The 27,766-nt window shown below is 34.0% G+C and overlaps 1 protein-coding gene across 5 annotated transcripts; it reads right to left on the minus strand.

Moving 5' to 3' along the window:
- Positions 1–17,552: 17,552 nt before the first annotated feature.
- On the minus strand, positions 17,553–27,628 carry LOC111994371 (uncharacterized). 5 transcript variants are annotated; one of them, XM_065768575.1, is made up of 12 exons: positions 23,761–24,544; positions 21,303–23,647; positions 20,456–20,620; positions 20,077–20,350; positions 19,891–19,987; positions 19,257–19,381; positions 19,068–19,149; positions 18,830–18,977; positions 18,594–18,751; positions 18,346–18,457; positions 17,927–18,250; positions 17,553–17,784 (listed from the first exon to the last, which is right to left on the minus strand). In XM_065768575.1, the coding sequence occupies exons 3-12, from the start codon at positions 20,603–20,605 to the stop codon at positions 17,755–17,757; spliced, it is 1,500 nt and encodes a 499-aa protein (XP_065624647.1). In that variant the 5' UTR covers positions 20,606–20,620; positions 21,303–23,647; positions 23,761–24,544; the 3' UTR covers positions 17,553–17,754. The 5 variants fall into 5 exon arrangements, with proteins under 5 accessions (XP_065624647.1, XP_065624646.1, XP_065624645.1 ...); XM_065768574.1 differs by having other exon boundaries at positions 20,753–23,647; XM_065768573.1 differs by lacking the exons at positions 21,303–23,647; positions 23,761–24,544 and adding an exon at positions 27,360–27,628.
- Between the last annotated feature and the right edge of the window lie 138 nt (positions 27,629–27,766).

Here is a 27,766-nt window from a genome sequence, read left to right on the forward strand (position 1 = left end):
ATTTAAGATTCTACAAGTTAGGGGGAGAAATACATTCCTTTGTTAGGGGGAGATGTGTTTTATCTTGTTAAGGGGAGTACTTACTTCCTTCTTCTTGTACTTTGGGTCTTGTGACCATTGTTTACATACATTGAACTTATCTTCTTTATATGTTAATGTATGTTTCTTTCACCTACCTCTACATGTGTTGTTTCTTTTTTATCTTTATACATATGTTTCTTATACTTGTATGCAATCTATTATTTCAGTTTCACACTAAGATGCCTTGATGAGTTTTGTTTAAAGTGTTTCAGAAATACAGGTTGTCAAAGTCTACTTACCATAAACTCTCTTCTTGCAAAGTTTTTCAAGAGTTTGTGTTAGGATAGATTTTGTTGTATTCAACAAGTGAATATGAGTTAAGTGATTTATGACTTCTCTCATATCCCATTTGTTTGTTGTGGTTTTGTCACGGATTGCCAAAGGGGGAGATTGTTAAGGACATATTTTATGTAATTGGCTAATCTTTTAACAAAACGCACTTTACTTGTAATTGGGTAGATCTAAGATGTGTTTAATACTTCAAGAAACATGTTGTTCAAGTCTAGTATTAAAGCCATGAAGATTGGACCAACAAATAAGTGAAAAAAATGTGTTCATTAAAGTTGGATAAATAGCTCGACACCTATGGACAGATAGCCCGACAGCTGTTCGACAGCTGGCTATCTATCGAGCTTTTTAAGGTGTTTCTTATCGCAATCTCAACACCTTCTCGACAGTTGGTGGATCGATCAAGAAAGCTCCTGTCCCCTCGACAGCTCCTCGACACCTACCTATCTATCGAGGTTTAAAGCTCGACACCTCCTTGACACCTGCTAATCTATCGAGGTTACGAAAATCAGAATTTTCAGATCTAATTTTTGGGCCAGGCTTTTGTATATGTGTAGGGTTTCTTTTCTCACAACCCTAGACCTATATAAGGCTTATTTTAGAGGTTGTCACATAAGAGAATACAAGGAGAACATATTCAAAAGGTGACCGATGCCTTCTTCTCTCTGAAAGAAGTTACTGCGTCTTTACGCCTTAGGGTTTTGTAACCAAGTGCTTCTTGATCTTCATTATTGATGAAGTGAAGAAATTTGCAGCCAACATTCTTCTTTCTCAAGTCGGTGAGTGAGTCACGTACTGGGATTCGTGCAAAGGAGTTAGTCACGTACTGGGATCCGTGCAACAAAAAGGGTGGCGTTCATATATTGAAGAGTTCAGAGGTTCTAAAGCGGTAGAAGGTTTCTGTTGTGAGTTCATCTACAGAGATTGTAGAGTCTAGGGACAAAGGTTTTGTACTAGATCTGAAACTTCTCTTTACTATAGTGGATTGCTTTTTGGGAAGGTTTCCCCCTAGGTTTTTTACTATGAAACTGGTTGGTTTCATTGGATTTCCTAGGTCATCATATCTTGTCTTATTTATTTTTTCCGTTGCATGATATTGATGTTTGTTTGTTTTAACAAGTTTTATTTATAATAAATCTAATTAACAACTTGGGTTTAAAACTTGTTAATTCTATCAACCGGGGTCTAAATTTTCCAACAGTTTTGAACATAAAAATCATGTGTTACACAATAGCTTGTTTGAATCTAATTCCTTGATTAAAAAATATAAGAGAAGGAATAGACATTTGTGTAATAAGCTTGATAAGCTCAAAAGTAAGTTTTACTCAAAGGATTCACATGAGGATAAAAAATTGAGTGAATCTTGTTTTGAAAATCAAGAATTCCTTTCACATATGTGTCTTTTTGTTCATACTGCTTTGAAAGTCTTTAATTTGTGGTACCTTAACAGTGGATGTTCTAGACATATGACCGGTGACAATTTTCTCTTCAAAAATCTTAAGGAGAAAGAAGATGGATATGTTACGTTTGGTGATGGTAGTTGCTCTCAAGTACTTACGAAAGGAACAGTTGAAATTCTAGACTTAGCTTTGTTGACCGATGCCCTTTATGTCAAAGGTTTAAAGGCAAATTTGTTGTGTATAACCCAAATCTGTGATGAAGAATTATTGGTCCAATTTTCAAAGAAAGGATGTGTAATCTTAAATGAAGGAGTTCAAGTCTTGATGGGTCTTAGAACTATCGGCAATTGCTATGGTGTGGTTCCTAAGCTAAATGTGTCATGTCGGAGTGCCCGTGTTACTTTGATGGAATTATGGCCTCAACATCTTGGCCATGCAAATTATAAGCAAGTGGAAAAAGTTTCAAACTTGAAGCAGTTGTTGGGTTGCCAGAGTTTGGTAAAGTTGAGAAGACTATTTATGGTCCATGTTAAATGGGAAAGCAAACTATGACCAATCATCCCAAAGTGAATATCATTGTCACATCTCATCCTCTAGAACTTCTTCATGTTGATCTAATAGGTCCTACAAGAACTGAAAGTTTGGGCGGGAAGAGGTACATTATGGTTGTTGTTGATGACTTCTCAAGATACTCTTAGGTTGAGTTTCTTAGAGAAAAGTCAGAGACATGTGAGAAGATGGAGAAACTTTGTAGGAGGCTTCAAGTGAAAAAGGAGTTCCCATTGCCAAAATTAGAAGTGATCATGGAAAAGAATTTGAGAATGCTAAATTTGAATCCATTTACAACGAGAACGAAATCATGAAAGAATTTTTTGCCCGAAGATGCCTTAATGGGGTTGTAGAAAGGAAGAATTGTGTAATTCAAGAGATGGCTAGGGTGATGCTTCTAAACAAGAACATACCTCGAAAGTTTTGGGGTGAAGCCATGAATACATCTTGCCATATTGGAAATTGAATCTTCTTCCAAGCGGGTACAGAGAAAACTTCATACGAAATATGGAAAGGAAAGAAGCCTAAAGTGAAATACTTTCTAGTGTTTGGAAGCAAGTATTTTATTCTAAATGATTGAGAAAATCTTGGGAAATTTGATGCCAAGAGTGATGAAGGAATCTTCCTTGGGTACTCCTTGAATAGTTGTGCAGAAAGAGTGTTTAACAAAAGAATCAAGACGGTTATGTAGTCAATCAATGTTGTTGTGGATGATACTTTTCCCAAGAAGGCTATTGAAGATGGTGGTGATGCTACAAACTCCATGAAAAATGATGATGATAATTCTTCTCAAGATGGTGGAGCAAAAAAGGAATCACCCTGAAAAAGAATCTTCACCGATTTCATCTAAATGAGAAACAAGATCAACTCAAATGTGATCAAGTCTCCTCACTTCATTGATTTAGCCCCCACTATCTCGTGATGACAATTCAATCACAATCCCATCTACCTTAAAAAGACTATCATCTAGAGTAAAAAAACTTGATTCATCCTACAAGTAACATAATTAAGGATATTCAAAGGGACTTTGTATTACAAGAGGTACAGTGAACCATGTGACATACCATTGTTATCTTGCTCAATTTGAACCCAAGAAAGTTGAAGAAGCCTTGCAAGATGAAAATTGGGTGGACTCTATGCATCAAAAGTTACATCAATTTGTGAGAAATGATGTGAGGGAACTTGTGCCTTTTCCTAATGATACCAATGCTATTGGTTAAGAATGGATATTCAAAAACAAGACTGATGAGGGTGGTGAATTTGTGAGAAACAAGTCTCGATTGGTGGCTCAAGGCTATACTCAAGTTAAGGGCATAGACTTTGATGAAACATTTGCTCCCATAGCAAGCTTAGAGTCGATTCAAATTCTCTTATCTATAGCTTGTACCATGAATTTCAAGCTCTACCAAATGGATGTAAAAAGTGTCTTTCTTAATGGAGTCCTTCTAGAGGAAGTGTTTGTTGAGCAACCAAAAGGATTTCAAGATCCTTATTTCCCGAATCATGTGCTTTTCTTGAAGAAGGCCCTATATGGGTTGAAGCAAGCCCCTAGAGCTTGGTATGACTAACTCACTACATATCTTTTGGAGCATAATTTTGAGAGAGGTCAAGCTGATCACACTCTTTTTGTAAAATGGAGTTTAAAGGCTTTTCTAGTAGCCCAAGTGTATGTAGATGACACTATGTTTGGTTCAATTGTTGATTCTCTTGCTCATGATTTTTCAGAAGAAATGAAGAAGGAATTTGAAATGAGCATGGTTGGGGGAGCTTAGCTACTTTCTTACTTTACAAATGGGGGGAGCTTAACTACTTTCTTACTTTACAATTGGGGGGAGCTTAACTACTTTCTTACTTTACAATTGAAACAATGGAAAGATGGAATCTTCATATCTCAAGCCTAACTTCTTGCTTGGCCAGCTTTGCCCCTAGGTTTGAGCATTTTGTTTCTCGTATGCCTCCTGTTAAGGTTCTCACTCACAATACCCGTGCAATGTGGGTGAAGAAGGGTACTCATGCATGATCCCTCTAATACGACCATGCATTAATTCTTTCCATGAATAGAGACATAGTTTCATGTATACTCATCTATGCCTTTCTTGCTAGAAATGTGATTTTGTCGTCATGCTTTTCCTTTAGCATGTTACTTTTACTTGCTTTTTTTAAAAGTGTTGCTTTTTATCTTACTTTCTTGCATTTTTTTTGTATGTGTAAAAATCCAAAATCACGTAAAAAATACAAAATCCAAAAAGTTTGATCATATTTGTTTAAGCACACATCATGTAAAGTTTAGCCCTAGTGCCTTCGTACTAATGGCATAGTCTATTTACGATCTTAGTCTTGTTATGTATGCACATATATTGAATATGAGTGAAATCTAGAAATCTATGTTTGATTGTTGTAAATAGATCTTCAAGCTTGTCATGCATGTTTGACCAATATTCTTGATTGATCTTGACACATTTGTAGACTTGTTCTTATATATCTCCTCACATTTAATTTTCTGTCAAAAAACTCTTCAAATGCCAATCTCTAAAAGAAGAAAGAGCTGCAAAAGCCTTGCTTCAAAAACTAGTTAGACTAGGAAAAGGTGGAGCAAAATGTATTCAAAAATCATGATACCAAAGCCAAAAGCTTATTCTTCAAAGAAATATAAAAAATTTCAAGGCATCATTACTCAAAAAGTGAGTGTATTGTTAAAAGTATGAAAATTGAAGCCAAATGAAAAGCTTTCAATCAATGCAAACTCTTTCGTGAGGGGTCATATACGTTCATTTCTATTCATGAAATATGTCTCTTGACTTAGTGCCATTTGTGTATGACTTGATTGAATTGATCATTGAAGCTTCATGCTAGACTATGGACAAATTCTTACTTAATATTCACACATAATACACAAGTCAAACGTTCAATGAATATCTATTTTATTTGTGTGATTTTACGTGTTTGAATTTGATGTGTGTGTGCTTACGATTATCATGATTAAATCAAAAAGCATTTTGTTGGCTTTTAAGTAATTTGGAATTAATGTATTAGAACTCTAATTTGTATTGTTGGCAAACCATGATCAAAACAGATGTTAGTCTTGTTTTTACTTTCTCAAAGTATCGGTCTTTTATGTAAAGTTGGAATCGAGCTGTTGCAGAATTCATTGTGCAATTCGGTCTGGCTCGATCAATCGAGAATTAGACTCGATCAATCGAAAGTCAGCCAGATTGTTTTTTCTACAGAATTTCCAACTCAGCCTTAAAGCCCATATGACGTGTAGGGTTTTATGTTTTGCCCTAGGTATAAAAGGCAAAACCCTAGCCACGTTTTAGAGGTTGCTCTATTTGCTCTATGTGTGAATCTCTTGTGAGATTTGAAAGGTGCTTGCCTTCACACATGCTTAGGATTATCAAGAAGGAGATTTCTTCAAAAGCTTGATGATCATACAGTTGCTGCCATAAGAGCTTAACGATACGCAAGCGAGAGTGCTTGTACTTGCTAGAGAATCCAAGAAAGAAGGAGTCTGTGGTCTCGAAGCTTACACATGGTCGTGTCAGTAAGTTTCTACTGGTGGGTAGCATGAGGATGTTAGTGGTCTAAGTCGCTATTGTAAAATTTCGATTCATTCATAGTGGATTCAGGTTTACCTTGAGGATAGCTAGGTTAAATCCTCCCCAGGTTTTTTACCGGTTTGGTTTTCCTGGGTCATCATATCTTTTTGTTCTTTATATTCCGCACTTTACATTAATATGATTATATGATTGTGTTAACCTAGATTTAGAATTTGGACTAAGTAATAATTTGATTTATTAACTAGGTTAATCCAATTTTGTTTTAAGGGGTCTAAAACCAAACACATTTTTTATCATTTTTTTTTGGAAGTGATTTGAATCACTTATGTTTTCCAAAATTTTTGTGCAAAAATTTTTTGTTTGGCTGTTCCACGACTCATTTTGCGAGTGCTCCAAGTCCCAGCCAAGCTGCGAAAATTTTTGGTCCAAATCTCAATTTTTTTCAAAATCTTAAACAGAGAGTGTCGCGACTTGGACCTAACCCGTGAAATTTCTTTTGAGAAATTTTTGTTTAGCCTGTTTGGCAAGTAGATTCGTGACTCACAAAATGCGTGAAAAGACAATTTTTAAAGGCTCGAAGTTTCAATTTTTCAAAAACTTTGTCTTTTAGTTTCTCACAGCTCCCACTCCCCAAATCCTTGTTTTTCATTAAAACTCAATCAAAATCTCTTGGATTTCACTTCTTGGACTCTCTAAGGTAATTTCTGACATCTTTTCACTTTCAAATCCTTAGTTTTTGTCTAGATTGCTTAAAAGCTAAGGCTGGGTTTATTTTTCAATGGGGGTTAGGAAAACTTAATTTTTTTGGTCAAATTTTTTATTGGGCTTTGTCCCATTTGTGTTTGTGTTGTGGTTGTTGGCCCCTTATGGCATTTGGATCATGTATTGAGGGCATATTTCACTATGTTCATGCATTTCATCACACATAGGCTGCGTATGTGCATGTTAGGTGTTGATATAATGCCTCTATGGTATTGTTTTCACTCATTTGAACTCTAGTGAGTACCAAACTTTGGGGTTTATCATGTTTACTTATTTGTAACATGTTTGCATTATTAGTTGCGTATTCTACACACTTTGCTCCTCATGTGCTTGTTCATGCATCGCACTATTACACCGTTTGCACACACCCTTTCACCCATGCCATGCCATGTTCTAATTCATACTCTTGCACCTTTTTGATCATCTAGCATCCATAACATGTCATTTTACTTAATTTATGCTCTTTAAACTTAGTTTTTAGGGTGTTTTGCTATGTTTTTGTACTAACTTGCATTTAATCAAGTTTGTTGCCATTTTGTATATGGTCTGTGTTGGTGTGTTTGTTTTGTACATGGCTCCTAAAACTACTACTCAGAAGAAGTCCACTACAACTAACTTTAAGAAGTGTCTTAGACAAACATTTGACCATGTCAAGTATAGAAATACAAACGCATATGTTGCATACACTAATGTATACAAGGAGGCTATGATCTTAGTGGAAAGGGAAGTGGATCTTGAGTCACTCTTTTTGACCTTCATTTTGGAAATCTTTGTAAACTATTGATTTACAACTATGTTTATGTTAGCTTTATTCCATGATAAAAAATGTTGTAATTGCTTTAATTTTGTTCCTTGTATTTTGTGGGATTTTATTATATTGGATTTAGTATTAAGTTGGTGAATTCTCAAGCTTAATTGAAGATCAAGTGGATTTCACGAGAAGCTCGCAAGAAGCTAACCCGCAAAGTTGCCATGTGAGAAGCACATGACTGGAAGCTGAAGAGCTGTGCCAAGTTGTCAATTTCGCGAGTATTTCGCAGGTAAGGCCTTTCCGCGAGATACCCACAAGACACTCTGCCTGGAAGATTTTTAAGTGTGATTTTCTTACCCTTCACCCATACTATATATATACCCTCATTACCCACAAAAATTGTAAGGAGGCTATTCAGAGAGAAAAACCCTAGATAAGTTTTCTACAACACACATACCCATCTTTTAGAGAGAGAGCTACTCATCTTTAGTGAGAAATCATTCTAGCATCTTCTCCTTCCCTCTCCCATTGTCATACCTTGAGAGAAGATTTGTACCCAAACACAACCCACACCTTTTTAGAGTGTAAAAAGTGTTTTGGAGCTTGGGAAGCTTTGGGGATTTGCCAAAAGAAGCCAGTAAGGCTTGGCGGATGCAATCATGCATATTACAGGATCCGAAATGCTAAACAAGACAAGGTTCTAAGAAGCCTTATTGGAGTAGGAGCTTAGAGGGCTTAGGTGCATTGGGTAGATTAGGCTTGGAGGGTTGCTTATTATTCGTGTATCCCAACTTATTGTCTAGTGGATCGATTTACCGCTTTGAGGGTGGTGGAGAGGTTTTCGCTGAGTTCTACAGTTTCCTCTTTAATAACACATCTTGGTGTTATCTTGTGGTTGCATCTCTTTTCCCTTACTCTTGTGCTTTACTTTTATTATTTGTTGTTCATGTTTACGCACCAGAGTATTATCGGTTGATTGCGCTTCGTTTACTCTTGTTTCCACACTTAGATAAGTTAAAGTAAAAGCAATATAGCCGTAATTTTTAAAATTGGGGTCTAAACAGCTCGTGTGGTTTCACACATTTTTGAGCTTTCAATCTTTAGGACTAAAGATAGGAGTCCACTTCTGACCAAGTTTGGAGATGTCTATGATCCTTTTGTGAGAGAGTTCTTCTCCAATGACATTGCACATGAAAGGAACTTGGACTGTTGGGTTAAAGGAAAAGAGTTTCAAGTATCTCCCACCTCTCACAAAGATCTTCTTCAGATTCTTCTAGTCATACTAGAGTCTACAATTTCGTATGCTGAACAAAGAACTTGATAGCCACTATAGTAAAGGACCTTGGTGGCAAACAAACCACTCATGTTCAAACAATGCACACTGTCAACTTCACTCCAAAAGTCAGAGATCCTACTTATATTATGATCTTCAACCTTTATCCTATCAAGAATTTGATAAGCTTGAAGCAAGCAAGAACTCTATTCCTTCATGATCTTTTCAAGAAGAAGGAAATTGACATCTGTGTGCATATCTTCTACTTGCTTGCCCACTATGTGAAGAAGAAGAAGCAGAGGATGACTCTTCCCCTTACTAGATTGATAATGAGGATTCTCATTAAGAACAAGGTTCAATTCCCTACTAAGTGGACTTCATTGAAGAGAGAGGATCCAATCACCGATGCAACCATGTTAAGGAGTAAACTTTGCCTTTTAGGTGCTGAAAAGCAGTCAAAAAGGAAGAAGTCTTAGGCTGGAACATCTACAGCTGAAGGAGGCAACACAAAGAAGAGATTGATCAGTTCACTCTTAAAGGAGAAGATATTCCTCCTCTCTCACCTCAGCCATAGCCATAGGCTTCAGATCTCCTTGATCAAATTCTTGCAAGAATGGACCAAATGCAGAGGTCCATTGATGATAATGCAGCTTAGTCCTGAGATCAATTTGATTACCTCCAACAGCAAGTTACTTCCATTATAGATCACTTTAGAGATATAGGTGGTCCTGAAGTATAGCATCTTTGGCCATTCCAGTCAAAAAGGAGTAGTATTAGCTTGAGGGGAAGTAGAGGAGTGGAGTTTCTTAGAGCTGCCATTCCATTTCTTTTCTTTGGCTCTATTTGTTTTAGTTGTTATGTTTTCAGTACTTTAGTTTAACTATGTTTACTTTAGTACAGTATTTATAGTTTTTGTACTTGGTTTTTATAACCTTTTTATGATGAATTCAACTTTTCTATAGTTTTCTTGCTTTAGTTTGCTTTATTGCATCATACTCTTGTTGGACATGCACTTAGTTTTGCTATGTGCCTTATTGCTTGCATGTCCAGATGTTCATTTACTTGTTAAATGTTCATTGTAGTCATTTCTTAATAATTATTCATGTTTGATCAAGTTGTTTCTCATTTTATTCTTTTGGTATCTACTTGATTGCTTTCTTTACTTGTTCTATATACTTACCTTGATTTCTACTTGTCTTAATTGTAATGAGTTTACTTGTTATATGCAAGTGTTTCAGGTTACAGGTATATATGTTTTAAGTTCTTCACAGGTTTTTGAGTTAGGTGTGAGTGATTTTTGTATTTGTTCCCAATCTCATATTTTAAGTCTAGAGTTTGTTTAGGGGTTTTGTCAAGGAATAGCCAGAAGGGGAGATTGTAAGGTTGTGATTTTCAATTTTGTTTTGTTGACTTAAATTCCATGTCAAATTTGATTTTAATTCTTCAACCATTTTCTTGTATTTTTGTGGGATTAAATGTAATGGGTTCAATGTGGAAATTGGTGAAGAACTGTGAAGAACAGAGCATCTTGTGATTGGCTCACGACTGACTTGTGACTAGTGCAACCTATGAAAGGTCACGTAAGCAGCATATGTGGAAGTTCAAACATCTCAAGTGTTAGGTGTATTTCACGAGTGTCTCGCGACTTGGCCAACCCATGACATCACTCATGAGATGCATTGACAAGTGGAATTCTGTGTGTTTCACTCATTTCTTTACCTACACTATAAAAGCCTATATTACCCACAAAATTGTAAGGAGAGTTTCAAAGAGAAAACCCTTGAAATCCGTTGGAGAGTTAGAGATTGCATACCTACAATCCTCTACACATTTCTCTTAGTGTTCTTCACTCTCTTCCCTCTCTAATTCCATATCCTTTGAGAGGTTTTTAGCCCAAACACAAACCACACTCATTTTAAGTGTTGTGAGTTGCTTTGGAGCTTTTGAAAAGCATTGGGTCATACCATTCTATGGTGGATGCAATTGGTGATAATTGTGGGATCCGAAAAACTAGTGAAGACAAGGCTCGATGAAGCCCATTGGTAGCTGAGACTCAGAGGGTCTAGTATAGAGGGTAGTCTAGGCTTGGAGGGTCTAAATTGTAATCCTTGTACTCCAACTTATTTAATAGTGGATCGATTAGGCTTGGAGGGCCACAGAGAGGTTTTTACGTCGAGCACTTCGGTTTTCTTCTTCAATAACACATCGCAGTGTTATCTTGTGTTTGCTTCTCTCTTCCATATACTCCTTGTGTTTTCTTAATTTTTAATTATGTATGCCCATGCACTAGGTAGTAGCCTCAGTTGATTGTGCTTGTATTTGTTACATCGAGCTTTTAGTTGTGATAAAGAAATTTTTTTTATTGACTCATTATATAGTTTGAGTAGGTTGATATCATGATACGTTGCGACTAAACTAATTTTTGATATTTCAAAATGTATATGTTTTTTTTACTCTAATTAGTTTATTTTTCTTTATAATATTTGTACAACATTCTCCAAAATTGTCTTACATAAAACATTATAAAATTATCTGTGCATCGCACGGGTAACTTACTAGTATATTATAAAAGTGGGATAAAAAAAACTAGTGAATGCCTATTACAATGACACTTATTCATTTTCAAAACATATTATAATGACACGTGATAACTTCTTATATTTAATTGGTATGATTTGGACAAACAATATATACCACATATCAAAAAAATATTTGTACATGTTTATATGTTTGCCATAATCTTATACAAATGGCATATAATTTAAAATTTTGAATGAAGTGAATGCATTTTTTTAGTTTGGTATTTAAGTTCACATTTTTATTCTTATTTATCACCATTAATTCATAATTTGTCATTTGTCTATTTATTTTCCTAACAATTCTCCTTCCAAATGCTATTCAAGTATTTTGGTCTAAAAAATATTATTTAATTCAATAATGTTAGATTTTAGATCCCTGTAAACTAGATTGTTTAACCTAATTAATTAACCAAGTGAATACTTAGGTTTATTATTTAGATCTGGGTTAAAACAATAAAATCATATCATGTAAAGCAACAGAAAATAAAGAACACAATGATAAGATCATCCAAGAAAACCAAACCAGTAAAAAAACCTAGGGAGGATTTAACTTAGCTATCCTCAAGGTAAAAAGCAAATCCACTATAGAGAATCAAAGTTTACAATAAAACTTAGACCACTAACATCCTACTGCTACCACATGTAGAACTTACTGACACGACCACGTGCAAGCTTCAAATCTATGTACTCCTTCTCTATTAGGCCTTTGCAACCCAAGCACAAACACTTGTGACTTTGAGACTCCACTCAAAGGTTTTGGATCTCTTTAGACGTTGATCTTGTATGCAACAACTTCTACAACACCGGATCTTGAGATTCTCCAAGGAATAATACCGATAGAAGACTTTAGAAGCTTTTGGGTACAAAACCCTAGATCTACAAAAGAGGCACAAGATGCACTCTAATCTCTCTAAAAAACTCTGAAAAGCCTCTATAAAAATGTGCTTAGGATTTCATTTATATACTAGTAGTGTTTTACTTGAAACCCAATACGTTTAAGCAGAGTTTGAGCTAAAATAAAATTCTGCAGATACATGTTTCGATTGATCGAGCCTATCTTTCGATCGATCGAACCAGGTAGTTTTTGAACTCTTCTTTCTGCAGCGTACTTGTTCTTGAATCTTAACTTGAATCACCTTGAGCACTATCTAATAATACCTATAGACTCTAAGATCTATATCTAGACAAGTTTTTGTTCATGATTTGCCAATTGTTCTAAACTTTTAGAACCTAAAAAATAATATATGTGTAATCTAATTATGTAAGATATTAGATATTATAAAAACTAGTATGTAACCCGTGGGATTGGATATATTATTTATCATAAGTTTATTCATGTTTAAAAGACTTAGTTAAGTATAAATTGATATTATTAAGCATAAAATTTGATTAACAAAACTTAGTAGTATGTTTTTATGACACTCCCAAAGTATTCAATAATTTTTTTTGTTTTATGGCACCAAAAAGAAAACAATCATTAAAGTTTTCTCGTTAAATTAGAGCAATGTTAAATGATTCAAATTTTTTGGGATGAAAATGAGAGGGTAGATGAAATCTTAAAACGGAATTTTTTTTTTTTTTTTTTTTTTTTTTAATATTCCATGAGACGTAATGACAAACTTTTGATAATCACAAGGATAAGGTTTATCACACTTTGAATTTTCCACAATCGATAAGCATTCGTTTTTGCAAACCATGAAGGGAATCATAATTGTAAAACTTTTGCCAAGCTTAACAAACAATTAATTAGAAAACAGAAGATTGCATCTTATTATTTAAGTGATGCTACAATTAGGGAAAAAAATAAAATAAAAGAGAGTTAAAGTAGCCTATGCACCAACTTAAAAATTTCAAGGTCAATTAAGCATCTTTTGCACGTAACAACAAATTCTTCATAACGGTAAGGATAAGGTTCATCGCGATTCCAATGTCCCATTCCACTTTTGTGACACGCTTAAAAGTTTGGAATTTTATACAGGGTGGTTCCCGCAGCAAGTAGTCGAAGCATCTTCCGGCATTTTAGAATCCAATGCTTCCCATGTTCATCATTTAAAATTTCCAAAAGGTTATTAACGCCTTTAGGATTTGACTCACAAAGTAGCATGATTCCATGAATATAAGTTGGAATAAAATTTTCACCTGGAAGAGTTTTTTCAATTAATCTTTTCCTTCAACAACTTCTTCATTCAAAAGTATTTGTAGGTTCTCACTATCAATAGCGCATCAGGATTTTCTGCTTCATAGCATGAAAATATTAGGATTTTTTCTTTGTCATGCAGTAGAGTTGGATGGGTGAAATATGGAGTCAGTTGAATTCGTTGGAGGACTAATTTGTTTTCCGTTAATTTGTTGAAGCATTTGCAACTAATTAAGAAAAAAGGAAAAATTAAATTAATAGACTACATAATTAAATAGAGTGAAATAAATAAGTAGATAAAAATTAAAAAAAAAAAAAAGTTTTTGATATCTCAACTTAATGTTTCCCAGGTGTGTTGCCGAATCTTTGCCCACTTTTGAAAAGATTTCAACCAATATGTCATTAGGAAGTTTTTTTAAAGTATTCATTTTTTTTTTTTTTTGAAATAGTGTTATAACATTTGATATACTATATATAAGAAAATGATTCTTTTAAGGTTCATAGTATCATATTTAATAACAATACATAATAATAATGTGTTTTAGAATTTTGAAATGATTATACATGAATTTGATAGTGAAGTGGTTAAATTCATATAGAATTTTGTGTTGTCATTGGTTCTTAATGAATTTAATTATTTCTATCTGTTAATGAATGTAAGACAAAGCAGTTCAATGAATCAAATCAAAACGAAAATAAATGTAAAACATTGAATCTTAATTGAAACTCATGTTGAAAAGCTATATGAGACATCATGGTTCTATTCATTTGGTCTTTTATTACCAGAAGAGTGGGAGGTACTAAATTCATTCACGTACTCCCAAAACTTTTAGGATTACTTAATTTTGTTCCCACGGAAAATTAAAAAAAGAAACGTGGAAAAGACTCAAAAGTTTTCCTTCTGGTGTATGGATTAGTGCGGTTCTTAGAAGAGCATGTCCTTCTAGTTAATGGAGAACAAAAGAGTCAAGGTTTTAATGTGTTGGTCGGGCTTTTCCTTAGTGGAACAAAGATTGGTACATGGTTACTTTCCTTTACTCATAGTATTTATCAAATTATAAATAAATAAATAAAGAGAATATAAAATTTACTAAAATTCAAACTAAGGGTAGTCACCTACATAAGTGCAAGTTGTCACCATAAGTTAGGTTGGAAGCATTAATTTGTGGGTTCAAATTATAAAAGTTTTAATGGTGTGCTTAAGGCACAAATGCTTATTGTTAGCGGCTGGGTTATTTTTTATAGCAAGAAGTGACATTCAATCTACCAATGCCACAATGTTGTCGTCTTGTTGTAACTTCTTTTGTAGGAGGTTTCCTATTATCAATCATCTTTGTGCGTTGGGAAGTTTTGGATTTTGTTTTTCATTGTAGGTTTAGTTGTATAAAGTCAACAAAAACATAATTGTACTTAATAATTGTCACAAGTCCAAACCTAAGATACCGGACGTAGTTGTGATAAGAAAGTACCATATAATAAGACTATGATCATGTGCTCCACAGCTACCATTTACCACTATAGCTTCTTTAAAATGCCATCTAAATTATTTAATAATAGTAGTGGTAATAACTAATAGAAGCAAAGTCAACCAAAAAAGTTCTTGCAGGTTATTGAGGCATAATACGTTAGAAGAACATTCTTTTTATTATTAGCTCGTCTATCACAAGGTCAAACCTAAGATATCGGATGTAGTTGTGATAAGAAAGTACCATATAATAAGACTATGATCATGTGCTCCACAGCTACCATTTACCATTATAGCTTCTTTAAAATGCCATCTAAATTTTTTAATAATAGTAGTGTAATAACTAATAGAAGCAAAGTCAATCAGTTGGTATGGTAGAACTTAGAAGAAGTTGTAGAGAAAAAGTTCTTGCAGGTTATTGAGGCATAGTACGTAAGAGGAACATTCTTTTTATTGTAATTAGCTCGTCTAATGGTAGGAGGATATTCGCTGTTTGTTTTTTATGGCCGGTTAGATTACCCTCTGTGAAGTGTGAACTAATTGCATGTACCCTTTCCTATGAATAATTAGCATTTTGTGTTCATATCAATTAGCTAAGTGTGTTCCATAAAACCAAAAAAGAAAAAAGAAGAAAAAGATCGCTGTGACAATTAATGACCAATGATTTGAATTATAAAGTAGTTAAATGCCAATTAATCCAAAATCTATGAAAGAGACATAAATGGATGAGTCTAAAGTGTAAACCGTTGCACCTTGCAAAATGGTTTTTTTTTTTTTTTTCCCTTAACAACAGGTTCAGATATTCTTTTACTGATGTGGGATTATGGTACTGAAGGACCTATATACCATTTTTATTATTGTCATAAAAATGATATGGATGCATCGTAACACCTCCGAAATTTTGCAGGTGTTGCATAAGGCTATGAAGGGTTTGGGGACTGATGACACCACCCTTATAAGGGTAATTGTGACAATGACTTAGATTGATATGTAGTACATAAAAGCTGAATAGCTAAAGAAATACAAGAAGACATTGAATGATGTACCTGCAATTACATATATGTACTTACATATTTGTATTGTAAGAATTCCAATTAAAACAAAGTAGAAATTAATTATAGTAAAAAGTTTCTTCTATATGTGATATAAAATCAACTGAAATGTAAACAATCATAATGCATCATGAAATGGTACAGCTGAAATTCTGTGAAGTTCAAGCAACTTATAAGAAGCTGTCCAATACATAGGAAACACAAACACATTTAGTGCTAAACAACCAGTGCACTGTTGGTTATATTTGGTTTTGTATCTCATACAAAACACATAGCGGAAGCAATAAACAAAAATCTATTTCATTCATGATTGATAACTTGCATTATGTAAATTTCAGAATTTGCGTACCTTGGTGCGGTGAAATTCAAAACAAAAGATTATAAGTCCTTGGGAACGCTTTTAATCTTCACTCCAATTCCACTTTACGCCCAAGAAGTGTGGTCTCTCAATCAATTACCAAGGGAGAATAACTGAGTGGTTTCACTCGCACATACACACCACTTCACAATGGTGTCTCACTTTTTCTCTAATCACTAATAAAAAAAAACTGTATGCCTCTCCCTTTATATATAATTGATTATCTAATTGGGCCAGCCTATTGGGCCTTTCCAATTGGGCTTTAATGTGTGGCTTGGAGTGGGACCAAAAGGACCAATAAGACACTAGCTCTAATGGGCCTTGGGCTTTTCTGTCAACTCTTGACCAGTCCAAAGTTACCATTAATTATATTTAATACCACTATATAAATATAATTGCACTCTAGGCCTTATTAATAAATTATATCCCAAAACTTTATTATACATGCAACCCCTTCATAAAATATTCGTAGTAATTCAAAGTCATAAATATAAACTGTCACTTTGAAGATTACTACGTCTTAATCCTTGAGTACCCGATTTAATCCTTTTAAGTTATTCATTATATATTTATGAAATCCAATTTCATAAATATATACTTTAGTAATTTCTTACCAAAGTGGTTAGGCCTAACTCTCTGAATAACTAAACCCATTAAACTTATCTCAAGGGAATATTTTAAATCTCTGTTAAGAGACTATGAATTCCATCTTGAGAATATATGTTCCATCAACACGCAATGTGACTGCCCAACATACTGAGGTTTTGACCGTTACTTTAGATCTCACTCCTGATATATCAAAGCAACCTACACTTCATGATTAGGTCCATTATTCTCTCAGGATTAAGAGTTCATGCAAATATAAGTCGTGAGATTTATTATTCAATTGACAATCGTTAGGAGAATAATAAATCTCATAGCGGTCCAGTTCAATATGTCTTAACTCTTAAAACATATTAACACATCAACTAGAAGTCTCCACTTCCATGATCAAGACAAATCATCTTAGTTGATATGTTATAATCTTCGCAGATGAAATGCCCAATTTCATCACCGACTATGAACTAAAATTCTGAGTTTACAAAGAATTTGTGACTTATATCTTCTATGACTAAATCACATAAATCACATACTATGCATCTCATGGACTAAATGATAATGTCCGAATATTCATGTTACCATTATTTTAGATAATAATAAAACAACTTTATTCATCACAACATTAAGTCATACATAATGTCATACATAGCATCATACAATAGGATTTAAGGGCATTAATCCTAACATGCACCATTCCAAGTCTCTCCAAATCATAATCAAAACAAAATCCACCACCATTGTTAAGTTATAGTAACTTAGTTTATACAAATGCACAACTTAATGCACAAGTTTTATTTTTCCATATCTATTAGATAATAGAAGTAAAATTATTAGGACATATGATATGCAATCACTTCTTCTTCTTATTCTGGGAGCTGCCTGTGTTGTTGTTAGAAGTTTGCTTAGAGGTTCTTTTTTTTTGCAAGATCTTTCTGCACAGTAAGGAGAGAATAGATTTTTCAGATTCATTGTTCGTTGTGCATAAATGTTTAAATTTCTAATAAGGATAACAAAAAAAATTTATTAGTAAGAAAGGTTATGATCAAGCAATTAATAATGAGTTTGTCTTCTTACCAATTGTGTTTTTTCAAAGACTTCATCTATTAGGTTGTCATCAGTTACATCCTTCAAGCTTGTAAGTAATTTAATATCTGAAGCAGCAATAGGATTGTTTGCAATAGGTTGGTGATGGCTGAACAGTGTTTCTGATGGTTTAATCTGAATGTTGTCAGCAACAATATTTTCTGAGTGTTTGTTAGACTCAGATTTAAAGACACTTGTGACAGTGTAAACTTCCCATCCCTCTTTGACATTGTAATCATCGACTTTTATTTGGAATGTATAAGATTTTCCAAGCAAGTTTTGAATTTCTTGAGGCACTTTATTTGGCTCTTGATTCTGCACAATATGATGAAAAGCCCATAAATTGTTAGCATAATAAAAAGATTAGGTTTAAGCATAAAATTGAAAGTGGTTAAGATTAGATTTGATACTTTTAAAGAAAGTTCCATAGCAGTTTTTTGAATTATTTTTTCTGCATCTTTATCAAAAAGAACAAAAGAAGCTGTCCCAGTATGATCCTTCACTTGGATTTGTAGTTTGTAACTATATATAATAATGAGAGAAGTTAGAAAGTGTAATAAGGTCATTTTTACATTTATAATTAAAGCAATTATCATTTTGTTTTCCTATGCAGTCATTTGAACAGTTATATGGTATAAACAATGAAGAATTTGGTCACCTAGGCATAAGGAACTGAGATTCAGAATTACAACTATTACACCAAAAAATATTATTTTGTTGTTTTACTTTTCGCTTGCAAAGTTGACATGAGATATAATTCCACCCAAATTCTGTTTCTATGTTTACAATATCAGCATAACAGGTAAAAAATCTTTCCTGCATAATCAGTCATTCTAGTTAGTTTCAATTGAATAATAAAGATTTAGATTTGAAATAGTTCAAAATAAAGAAAACCTTGACTCCTTCCACCCATTCCAATGCTTTAATTTCTGCCAATGACATCATAGTTTGCAATAGCAATTCTGATTTAGATTTGGGTTTTTTGTCACGTGCTGGAATAGATCGAACAACATTATCGTATTCATTCTCAACAACTTTATATCTGAAGAAAGCAAGAGATCAAAAAAAAAAAAAATTTAAAAATGCATTCATAATCCATCATAGAGAATTAGTAAAGTAAATGTTTATGAACCTGTCAATGAGCTCAGAAACCTCTGTAATGTCCAAATTGACGTAAACTTTACTTGCACTTGTGGTGTTAAGATTCAGTTTACCTTTAAAAAAAACCATAAAACACATTGAAGAATTTGTTATACACAAATTTTTTTTTATTATTATATAAAAAGTATTATATATACATATACTACCTATCTTTCGATACCTTGGAATGCTTTTACAGTTGTTGAAGTAACAATAATTATATAAGGACCTTTATCTTCTTTGAAGTCATTTTCAATAATTGTTTCAGCACTTTCATCCCACAATGATATTTTTAGCTCTTTGTCCCTAATGGTACATTACAGCATTCAAAAGACATTAAAAACTGAGATTTGCTACTATTCATAATTAAATACAGTAGTTAAAATAGAAAAAGGCTACTGCTAGTCTGACTTATGCCCAGAGTTCAGAGAAGTCATCAACCAGATCAACTACCAGCAGGCCTCAACAATCCTAGTGTTAGTAATTCAAAGGGTGGAAAACTTGAAAAAAACGAATAAGCAATCCACCTATATATTTACACAACCATATAAATAAGTGATCACATAAAGCAATTGGGAACATTGTTAAATAATTTTCACATTTTTAACACTCAATAGCATGGTTTCATGGCAGGCCTGCCAAAATCACATGCCATAACCAATACCTATTGTAGCATTGAGTCCAATATTACTTAAACCATCTCTATTAAATACTCATGGGTTCAGAGACTGATATAATAGGTTGAGATGACAATTACTTCTTATTGATTTTATCAAACTCAGCCATAAATGGGAGGAAAATGAAATGTTCCTTACTTAGGTAGTAGAATGTGAAGATTTCTTATATTTGTAGAGCCGCTGTCAAAGTGAACTTGTTCAATGGGTCCAACAGCAGTAAGTTTGCCAATCAGATCTGCAAGTATGTACACGTAAAAAATAATGTTTGAAGAATGAATTCTGATTAATTAAAATGGGGAAGAGGTGAAGTAAAACATAATTTACCTGTTAGGTAAGAATTGTCATTCAAACGATTGTTGATACAATTATATGTTGCAAATTCAAAGGCATGCATAGGTATGAGTTCACTTTCTTCATTGCACTCCTTAACCGAAGTTGTTAAGAGGAAAATGATGTTCAGGTCATTTGAAACCGGTCTATACCCTTTATTTGTCACGATTACTTTAAAGTTTGAAATGATAAAGGTTCCTCCTTCATGTAGGATGGCACTAAATTTTTGAAACACGTTCTTTCTTACAATTGCATGCATTAAGTTTTCCTGTAAAAAGGAAAATAGAATTCAAAAGTCAGCTTATATATTATATAACAAATACAATGAATAGTTGAAAGATTGAAGCATTTTATTGTTGTCAAGTATGATAACCTTTTCATCGATAAAGATCATGTCAAGACTAATGAAGTTATTTCCGCTTCTCTTATTCACTGCTTTCCACATTCTGCATATTCTCACTCTAATTCTCCTTGTTTCCTTAGCATCAGATATTTGATCAAGAAAGCTTTGTCCTTTGGACATTGTTATACCAGATAGCTGCAATAAAATATAAATGTATTAGAGATACTATTAAAAATGATAATGGAAGTTTTACTTTAAAAACATTGTAAAATAAAACCACCATGTCTTTGTAGATCAATTAAAGTTTAGAAATAGGATATCATATACCTTTTGGTAAATTAGAAAATATTTCTTTGTACACTATGTTCTTAACTAAGAACTGTGTTCGGTTCTTGTCATTTACTATCAAGATTTTAAGACCATTTCTATTAGTGACTCTGGATATTGCAACATATAGCTGGCCATGAGTGAAAACAGGCTGTGGTAAAAATAGCCCTACTGTATTTAAAGATTGGCCTTGGCTTTTGTTTATTGTCATTGCAAATGAAACAGAAATTGGGAATTTTCTTCGCTTCAGAATGAATGGCCACTTCGATTCTGTAGGGGACAAAATAATTCTTGGAATAAAGACTTTAGAGCCAATATTTGTCCCAGTTATAATCTTTGCCTCAATAACCCAATCAGCAAGCTAGGTGACAATCAACCGTGTTCCATTACATAAACTTGAAGTTTGATTAAGGTTTCTCAATAACATTATAGGGATTCCAACTTTCAGCTTCAGTTCATGTTTGGGAATTCCAGGAAACTCAAGTGAATTCAGAAACTCTACTGGATACAACATGTCTAAATCAGTAATGCTATTAGAACTTTTGCATACTGTATCTGAGCTAAGATAGACACGTTCTTCTTCATCAACTAAAGAAAGAATCTGATCATTTATTCTGTTAACAATTTCATTTGTTGGTGCTAAAATTGCTCTCTATTGCAGGTATTGTGAGTCTTTCATCTTATTATGCATATCAGGATATGTGACTTTAATGATATCAGCTATTGGATCTCTGGTTGGTTTTATTAATAAATCCTCTGGAATCTCAATCCAGCTTTCTCCATCTACATTCTCAAATTCACCATTTCCAATCCTTAAAATCCAATTCCCAAGTCTACAATAGATTGAGCATCTTCCAAATTATTGAAATTTTGATTGAGCCTCATATTTTCTGTAAGCATAAATATTTCACAATGATTCCAAATGACAGATTTGTTTATGGTCGATGCAACAATATCTTGTCTTCTACCCTTTGGTATTACTGGCAAGATCTGTCTGAAATCTCCCCCAAGAATAACTGTGATACCACCAAAAACTTTATTAGGATCAAAGTTACTGGAGAAGTGCAATATGTCTCTCAATGTTCTATCAAGAGCCTCAAAACAATGATGATGTGCCATAGGAGCTTCATCCCAAATTATCAATTTTGTAGCACAAAGCAATTCAGCAAACTGTGTTTTTTGTTTAATGTCACACACTGAATCTTCATTCACACATAATGGGATACGAAATCTTGAGTGAGCTATACGTCCACCTGGCAGAAGGAGTGATGCAATTCCTGAAGATGCCACTGCTAGAACAATTTCACCACGGGATCGGAGGAAAGGCATTATTGTTTTATACAAAAAAGTTTTGCCAGTTCCACCATGGCCATACAAAAAGAACATCTTTCCTCACCTTTCAGAATAGCTTGGACAACCCGATCAAATACATGTTTTTGTAGAATGTTCAATTTTGTATATGATGAGGCATACTCAACAGCCAATGCTTCCTTGTCATAACTCAGTTCTTCTTCAAGGAGTCTATTATTCCTTTCCCTAATAAGAGACATATCAGGTAAAGGCATAGGTGGGTAGTCTTTCAATGACTTTCCAGCTTTAATCAAAAGCTTTTCAATTTCATATAAGGCATAATTTCTCAATTGATTTTCAGAAAGCTGAAGTTGATCAAACCGTAAGATTCGCCGCTGCCTAAATAAAATATCTTCTGAAAAATCTTTCCAATTCAATTCCCATATCTGTTCTGGTTGTGAAACCTCACAAAAAAGAAGTATAGTCACAAACAATTCTCGAACTTGTTGTCCAGTAGCCCAATTTGATGTTCTTTTATAGCATCATTCCACTCTCTATCTCCATCCAGTAGCCCAAGAGCAAAACATGCAGCTTTAAAAGAAGGACACAATTGGCCATTAACAGTTTTGATTTCATCAAAACTTGTAGCACCTTTTACAACATTTAATAGCATTCTAAGATAGAACCGTTCTCCACTTGAAGGGTGTGCATAATAGATTCTACCAATGGACCGACCTGACTTTCTTCTCCTCCATTCTTTGTTTTTCTTGTCCCAAACCCATTTTGTTGGAAAGTCTTGGAAGGTTAGTTGTCTAGCATCTTCATACAGTCGATTTGCTGTCATCCACTCTGTAAATACAGTTTTGTCAATTCCTGGTCTATTTACCACATTATCCAAATATTCATAATTAGAAAAAGTGACCTGATTTTCATTTTTCATATGAAAGTTCAATCTTTGAACAGCTGGTTCATGGTAATGAATCTCAAACTGGAAAATTCTCCATGATGCTTCTGATGCTGATACATATCTACAATCAAGATATGTTTTTATTTCGTCTTTTTCTAATATAGATTCTATTCCATTATCTGAATTGTAGACTACATTTTCTTCCAAGACAGTAGTAACACGATCTGTGCCTTTATTAATGTATTTAAAAAGATACTTGATGGCCTTTGACCGATTACACCATTCAACATTTAAGTGCGACTGATACTTCACCAGCAAATCAATATTGTATGGGACTACATATCGATTATCTAATTCAACACTATTTTTCACCACAAAACGACCATCTTCTCATCTTCTATAAGTTGGAAAACCTTGGTCATCAATGATGGTTTCATGGACAAAATGTTTAGGGAAATGCTTGGTACAATTGTTATCAACCATGCAAGGAGAATTTGGCCTAGCTGCACCACATGGCCCATGCATCATGAATTGCTTTACAGCTTCATGTCCAATCGAATCTTCCAAAGAATCTGGAATTTCAGCACTGATTATGCTATCAATATCTTTAGGAACTGGATATTTATCATCAGGATTCAAAAATATCAATATATATGCATGTGGAAGACCTCTTTTTTGGAACTCAATCGTGTATACAACTGCATAAAATATAAATGAGGAAAGAAATTAAAATAAATAATGCGCAAGCTTGGATTTTTCAGAAAATGATGGTAATTATTGAGGGGAAAAATGTATCTTCAATTTGAATTACCTGCAAGTACTTTACCAAAGTGCTCTCCTTTCTTTATGTCTTGCAAAAGTGCATCCAATTTTATTTTAAAAGCTCTTGCAACAATGTCTGGTCGGTCTTCTGGCTTTTGACCAGGAATCAATTCTAGGAAAGAAATGATCTCTGGCCATTTAGGATTGCATGTAAAAGTAAGGAAGAGGTCTGGATAGCTTGCCCACCGACATATTGCCATGGCATCTTGATAGTTCTGAATCATGTATCTTGGGCCACCAGTGAAAGAAGATGGTAAAACTATCCGTTTACCAATAGATGCTCGAGTTGTGTCTCCTCGTAGTATTGTATCTTTAAGGCCACTGTATATCTCAGCTCTTAGGTAGTCTTGTCTTTTTTGTATCCACCTCAAACGAATTCCTTCAATACAACAGTAAGCATCAACAACAAATTGCAGGAAAAGTCTACCACCAGAAATTAAAGTATTGTCTTCACTAAGTCGTCGTTGAATACGGAATGCGTAATATTCTCTCATCGTGACAGTGGAATTTTTGCTTTCTTCCATTGAGCCTCTTAATCTTTTTGGTATACCAAGAGAGAAGCCATCCTCACCATAAGGGAAAAGCAGAGGATATTGCATAGCCATAAAAGCTGGATGGATTTCACTTATACGCCGGAGCCCATGATCACGATCCTCAACAATAATATCACGATACCCATTATTAGGGTCAAAATCATTCACAATAAGACCAGCAACTTCTGAGGCAGTAGGTAGATTATACTGTGAGGATCGATTGGTACGAAAATTAATGAGACACAACTTCTGAGGCAGTAGGTAGATTATACTGTGAGGATCGATTGGTACGAAAATTAATGAGACGCAATCTAATATCTGCAGTATTACATTTAGTGTAGCGATCTCTTGCCATTCTGAAAACCTTAACCAAAGCATTGTTTTCATCAAGCATATGTATTAGAGAGTTAACAATTTCAGGATCAATGCCATCATTTTCTTCATCAGATGAAATCGACCTTATCCTATGCTGCACTTCATTCTCTGTATCAAATATGTAAAGTTGAGCAAACTTTGGTTCCGATCCTTCAAATAGTAACAAAGAGCCAATCAGATGATGATTCTGTCCATTTAGCCTGAACACATAGGGACCATTTCCATCATTTACAGTTCTGTCAACTTTTCCACCCATTGATGTTATTGCAAACATTGAATTATATCGCCGATGGTTGTCATGGAAATGCACAAATGAAGGGCCATCGTAATTCAGTAATTCTTCAAGAATTGGAGGTGCGTGTTTTAACAAAGGCAAATAAATTAGTCCTTCTGAACAGCACAATGAAAACTTTGGTTGTGATGGTCTTCTTGATTTCACATTCCTCTCTTCATACCACATAATAGCCCCACAGCTCTCACAAGTTTGTGTTGGCTTGCCAAAATTCCATTGTTCAGTGAATTTACCTATTACAGTCAGCAATATCGAATGGGAGTTAGATAGCATGAACGACGATGTCAAATATAAATTTCAAAGGAATTGGAAATAATCAATAAAAGGGAACTTACGCTTCAAGGGACATTCAAAGTATTAACTTCAGTTTGTGTATCTTGTTGAGTCAATAAATCTATCAATCAAGAGATGTGGCATGAGAAGGAGGCCAGTTAAAAGAAAAGGGTACAAAACCAACAGTGAGCACAACTAAACTAATTACCAACTAATTAGAGAAAGTAATTTTTAAAAAGAGCATAAATAATTTCTTTAGCTGGCTTTCTTTAAATTTGAAGAATCTAGAACAAAATCAAGTTTTAGTTAGAATGTCAAATATATAATTGGTAGCTATTGGAACCAAATTGTTTAGCTTTACAATTAAATAGATAAATCTGAACAACTGCTAGTGGAGTTAATTGAGAGAGTCTTATTGTTGATTTTAATGCTAGCGGGCAAGAGGAAAAAAACAACCAGCTATTTATTTATTTCAGCTACTTAGGTAGTTGGGTTTACTGATGGAATAATGGAAACAAACTGGATATCAACTGGTTTTTCAAAGATTCATATGCATGTATTTTTATTTGGATGTCCATACTTATAGTTTTAAAAGGCATGTGCACAATAAAAACTTTAAAGGGAAAAATTAAGTTCTATTCCATTCATTACCTGTAGGGGGAGCAACATCGGCAGGGCTTATCACGTGGATGAAGTGCTCATTACGAACATCATCTGCTAAATTTAGCATTATTAGTAGTGCAAAGATAGATTCCAAACAGCCATTGCACATTATTAGTACAACAAAAGTCTAACCTGATATAGTATTGGATTCATGTGAAGTGCTCCCAAACATAGTACTCGCATTATTTGGAATAAAATCAGTTGCTACCTCTTCTACCATCACATCCACAGGAACATCTAATAAGTTGTCATCTATAACTTCTTTGTCACATCTTTGGAGGATTTCGTCATTCAATTGAGAGAGCACCAGTGTATTTTCCACATTACCAGAACCATACGAAATAGGTACCTCAAATAGATTTCCATTGCTGGTTTTACGTTGAAGGGTAGAGGTACCAGGACCATACGAAATAGGAACATCAAATAGGTTGCCATGATCCACTTCACTTCTACAACACATCTCTACTTGAGTTCGGATAGCTCTTTTTTTATTTTAAATCAAATGCCTTTTTAACCTTCTACCTCGTGCTTCATCCATAACTATCTCAAATAATATACTTGTATTATCGGACCACTAATACAATATTACCAACCATAAACTAATAAACTAATAATATCACAATCCAACCATAAAGTTCAAACTAATAATATACTTGTATTATCGGACCACTAATACAAAACCCAATTACCAAATTGCAGTAAGAATGTATTGAGCATTATGTGTTCAGCCATCATATCAAAAAACTACCATAAAATAAAAATTAACACTTGCTCATAGTTTCTTCACTAAAATCAACCAAGACCCAGATAGGGAAATTGCACAATAAACTAATAATATCACAATCCAACCATAAAGTTCAAACATTTATGAGGTGGGTATTAAAAAAATTTGATTTTTTTTTCTTTTAACAAAAAACCCACAAAAAAAGTATCCATTCCCAATATACCATTTTTAAAACACCAGAAGTACCAGCGGAACTAATAATATCACAATCCAACCATAAAGTTCAAACATTTATGAGGTAGGTATTAAAAAAATTTGATTCTTTTTTTCATTTTAACAAAAAACCCACAAAAAAAGTATCCATTCCGAATATACCATTTTTAAAACACCAGAAGTACCAGCAAATTTTGGTGAATAAGAAGAAGGGAATAAAAGTAAAATTCACTGCTTAGCTAAAATCGAAAACCCCTGAAAAGAAAATTGTGAAAGCATGATTGGGAAAAAGGATTTTTTGCGTTGTGTACGGATGAATAAGAAGAAGGGAATGATGAAGGTGGAAGTTTTTTTGTGCGACAAAAGGAGAAACTAATGAAACAGAAAATAGTGCGACAAAAGGAGGAACTGATGAAACAGAAAATAAACATGCAACATCAATCATAGGAAAACAAAAAACTTATCTAATGAAAGGAAGGAAAGCATAGGCAGATGAAAGAAAGGAGAAATCATACCTTAGGAAGAATTCGTTTTGCAGAGCATAAACCAGGACCATTAAAATTGTGAAGAAAATCGAAATAGAGGCAGGACCTCTTCCTATATAAGATAGAGAAATACCCAAAGGCATGCATCATTGATACTGAGATATTCTTCTGAAATTCCATAGCATTCATTGAAGAAGAGGGGAGATGTATATTGAAGGAGACGAAGGATTTTGGGTTTTGAGAAGGGGAGCTGAACCTGAAAAGAAGCGAGTGTAAAGAGATGAATGTTAATTGGGTTTGTAAAGAGCTGAATGTAAAGAGCTGAACCTGAAATTGGAGTGTACACGTGTGTTGCAATTAGAGATCTAATTGGTTTGTACACGTGGCACACAATTAGAGTTCTAATTGGAATTCAATTTCACACTCTCTCTGCTTCA

Source organism: Quercus suber, unplaced genomic scaffold, assembly GCF_002906115.3.
Source record: "Quercus suber isolate HL8 unplaced genomic scaffold, Cork oak 2.0 scaffold_965, whole genome shotgun sequence".
NCBI lineage: Eukaryota > Viridiplantae > Streptophyta > Magnoliopsida > Fagales > Fagaceae > Quercus > Quercus suber.

What these genes read in the sequence shown, in the direction of transcription:
- LOC111994371 (XM_065768573.1), bottom strand. Translation starts at nt 27,518, where the DNA reads ATGAATGCTATGGAATTTCAGAAGAATATCTCAGTATCAATGATGCAT. An exon ending in CAAAACGAATTCTTCCTAAG is followed by an intron (nt 20,621 to 27,359) that starts GTATGATTTCTC and finishes ATTTTATTGCAG; the next exon opens with CTATCTGGTATAACAATGTC. An exon ending in CTATGGAACTTTCTTTAAAA is followed by an intron (nt 18,251 to 18,345) that starts GTATCAAATCTA and finishes CATATTGTGCAG; the next exon opens with AATCAAGAGCCAAATAAAGT.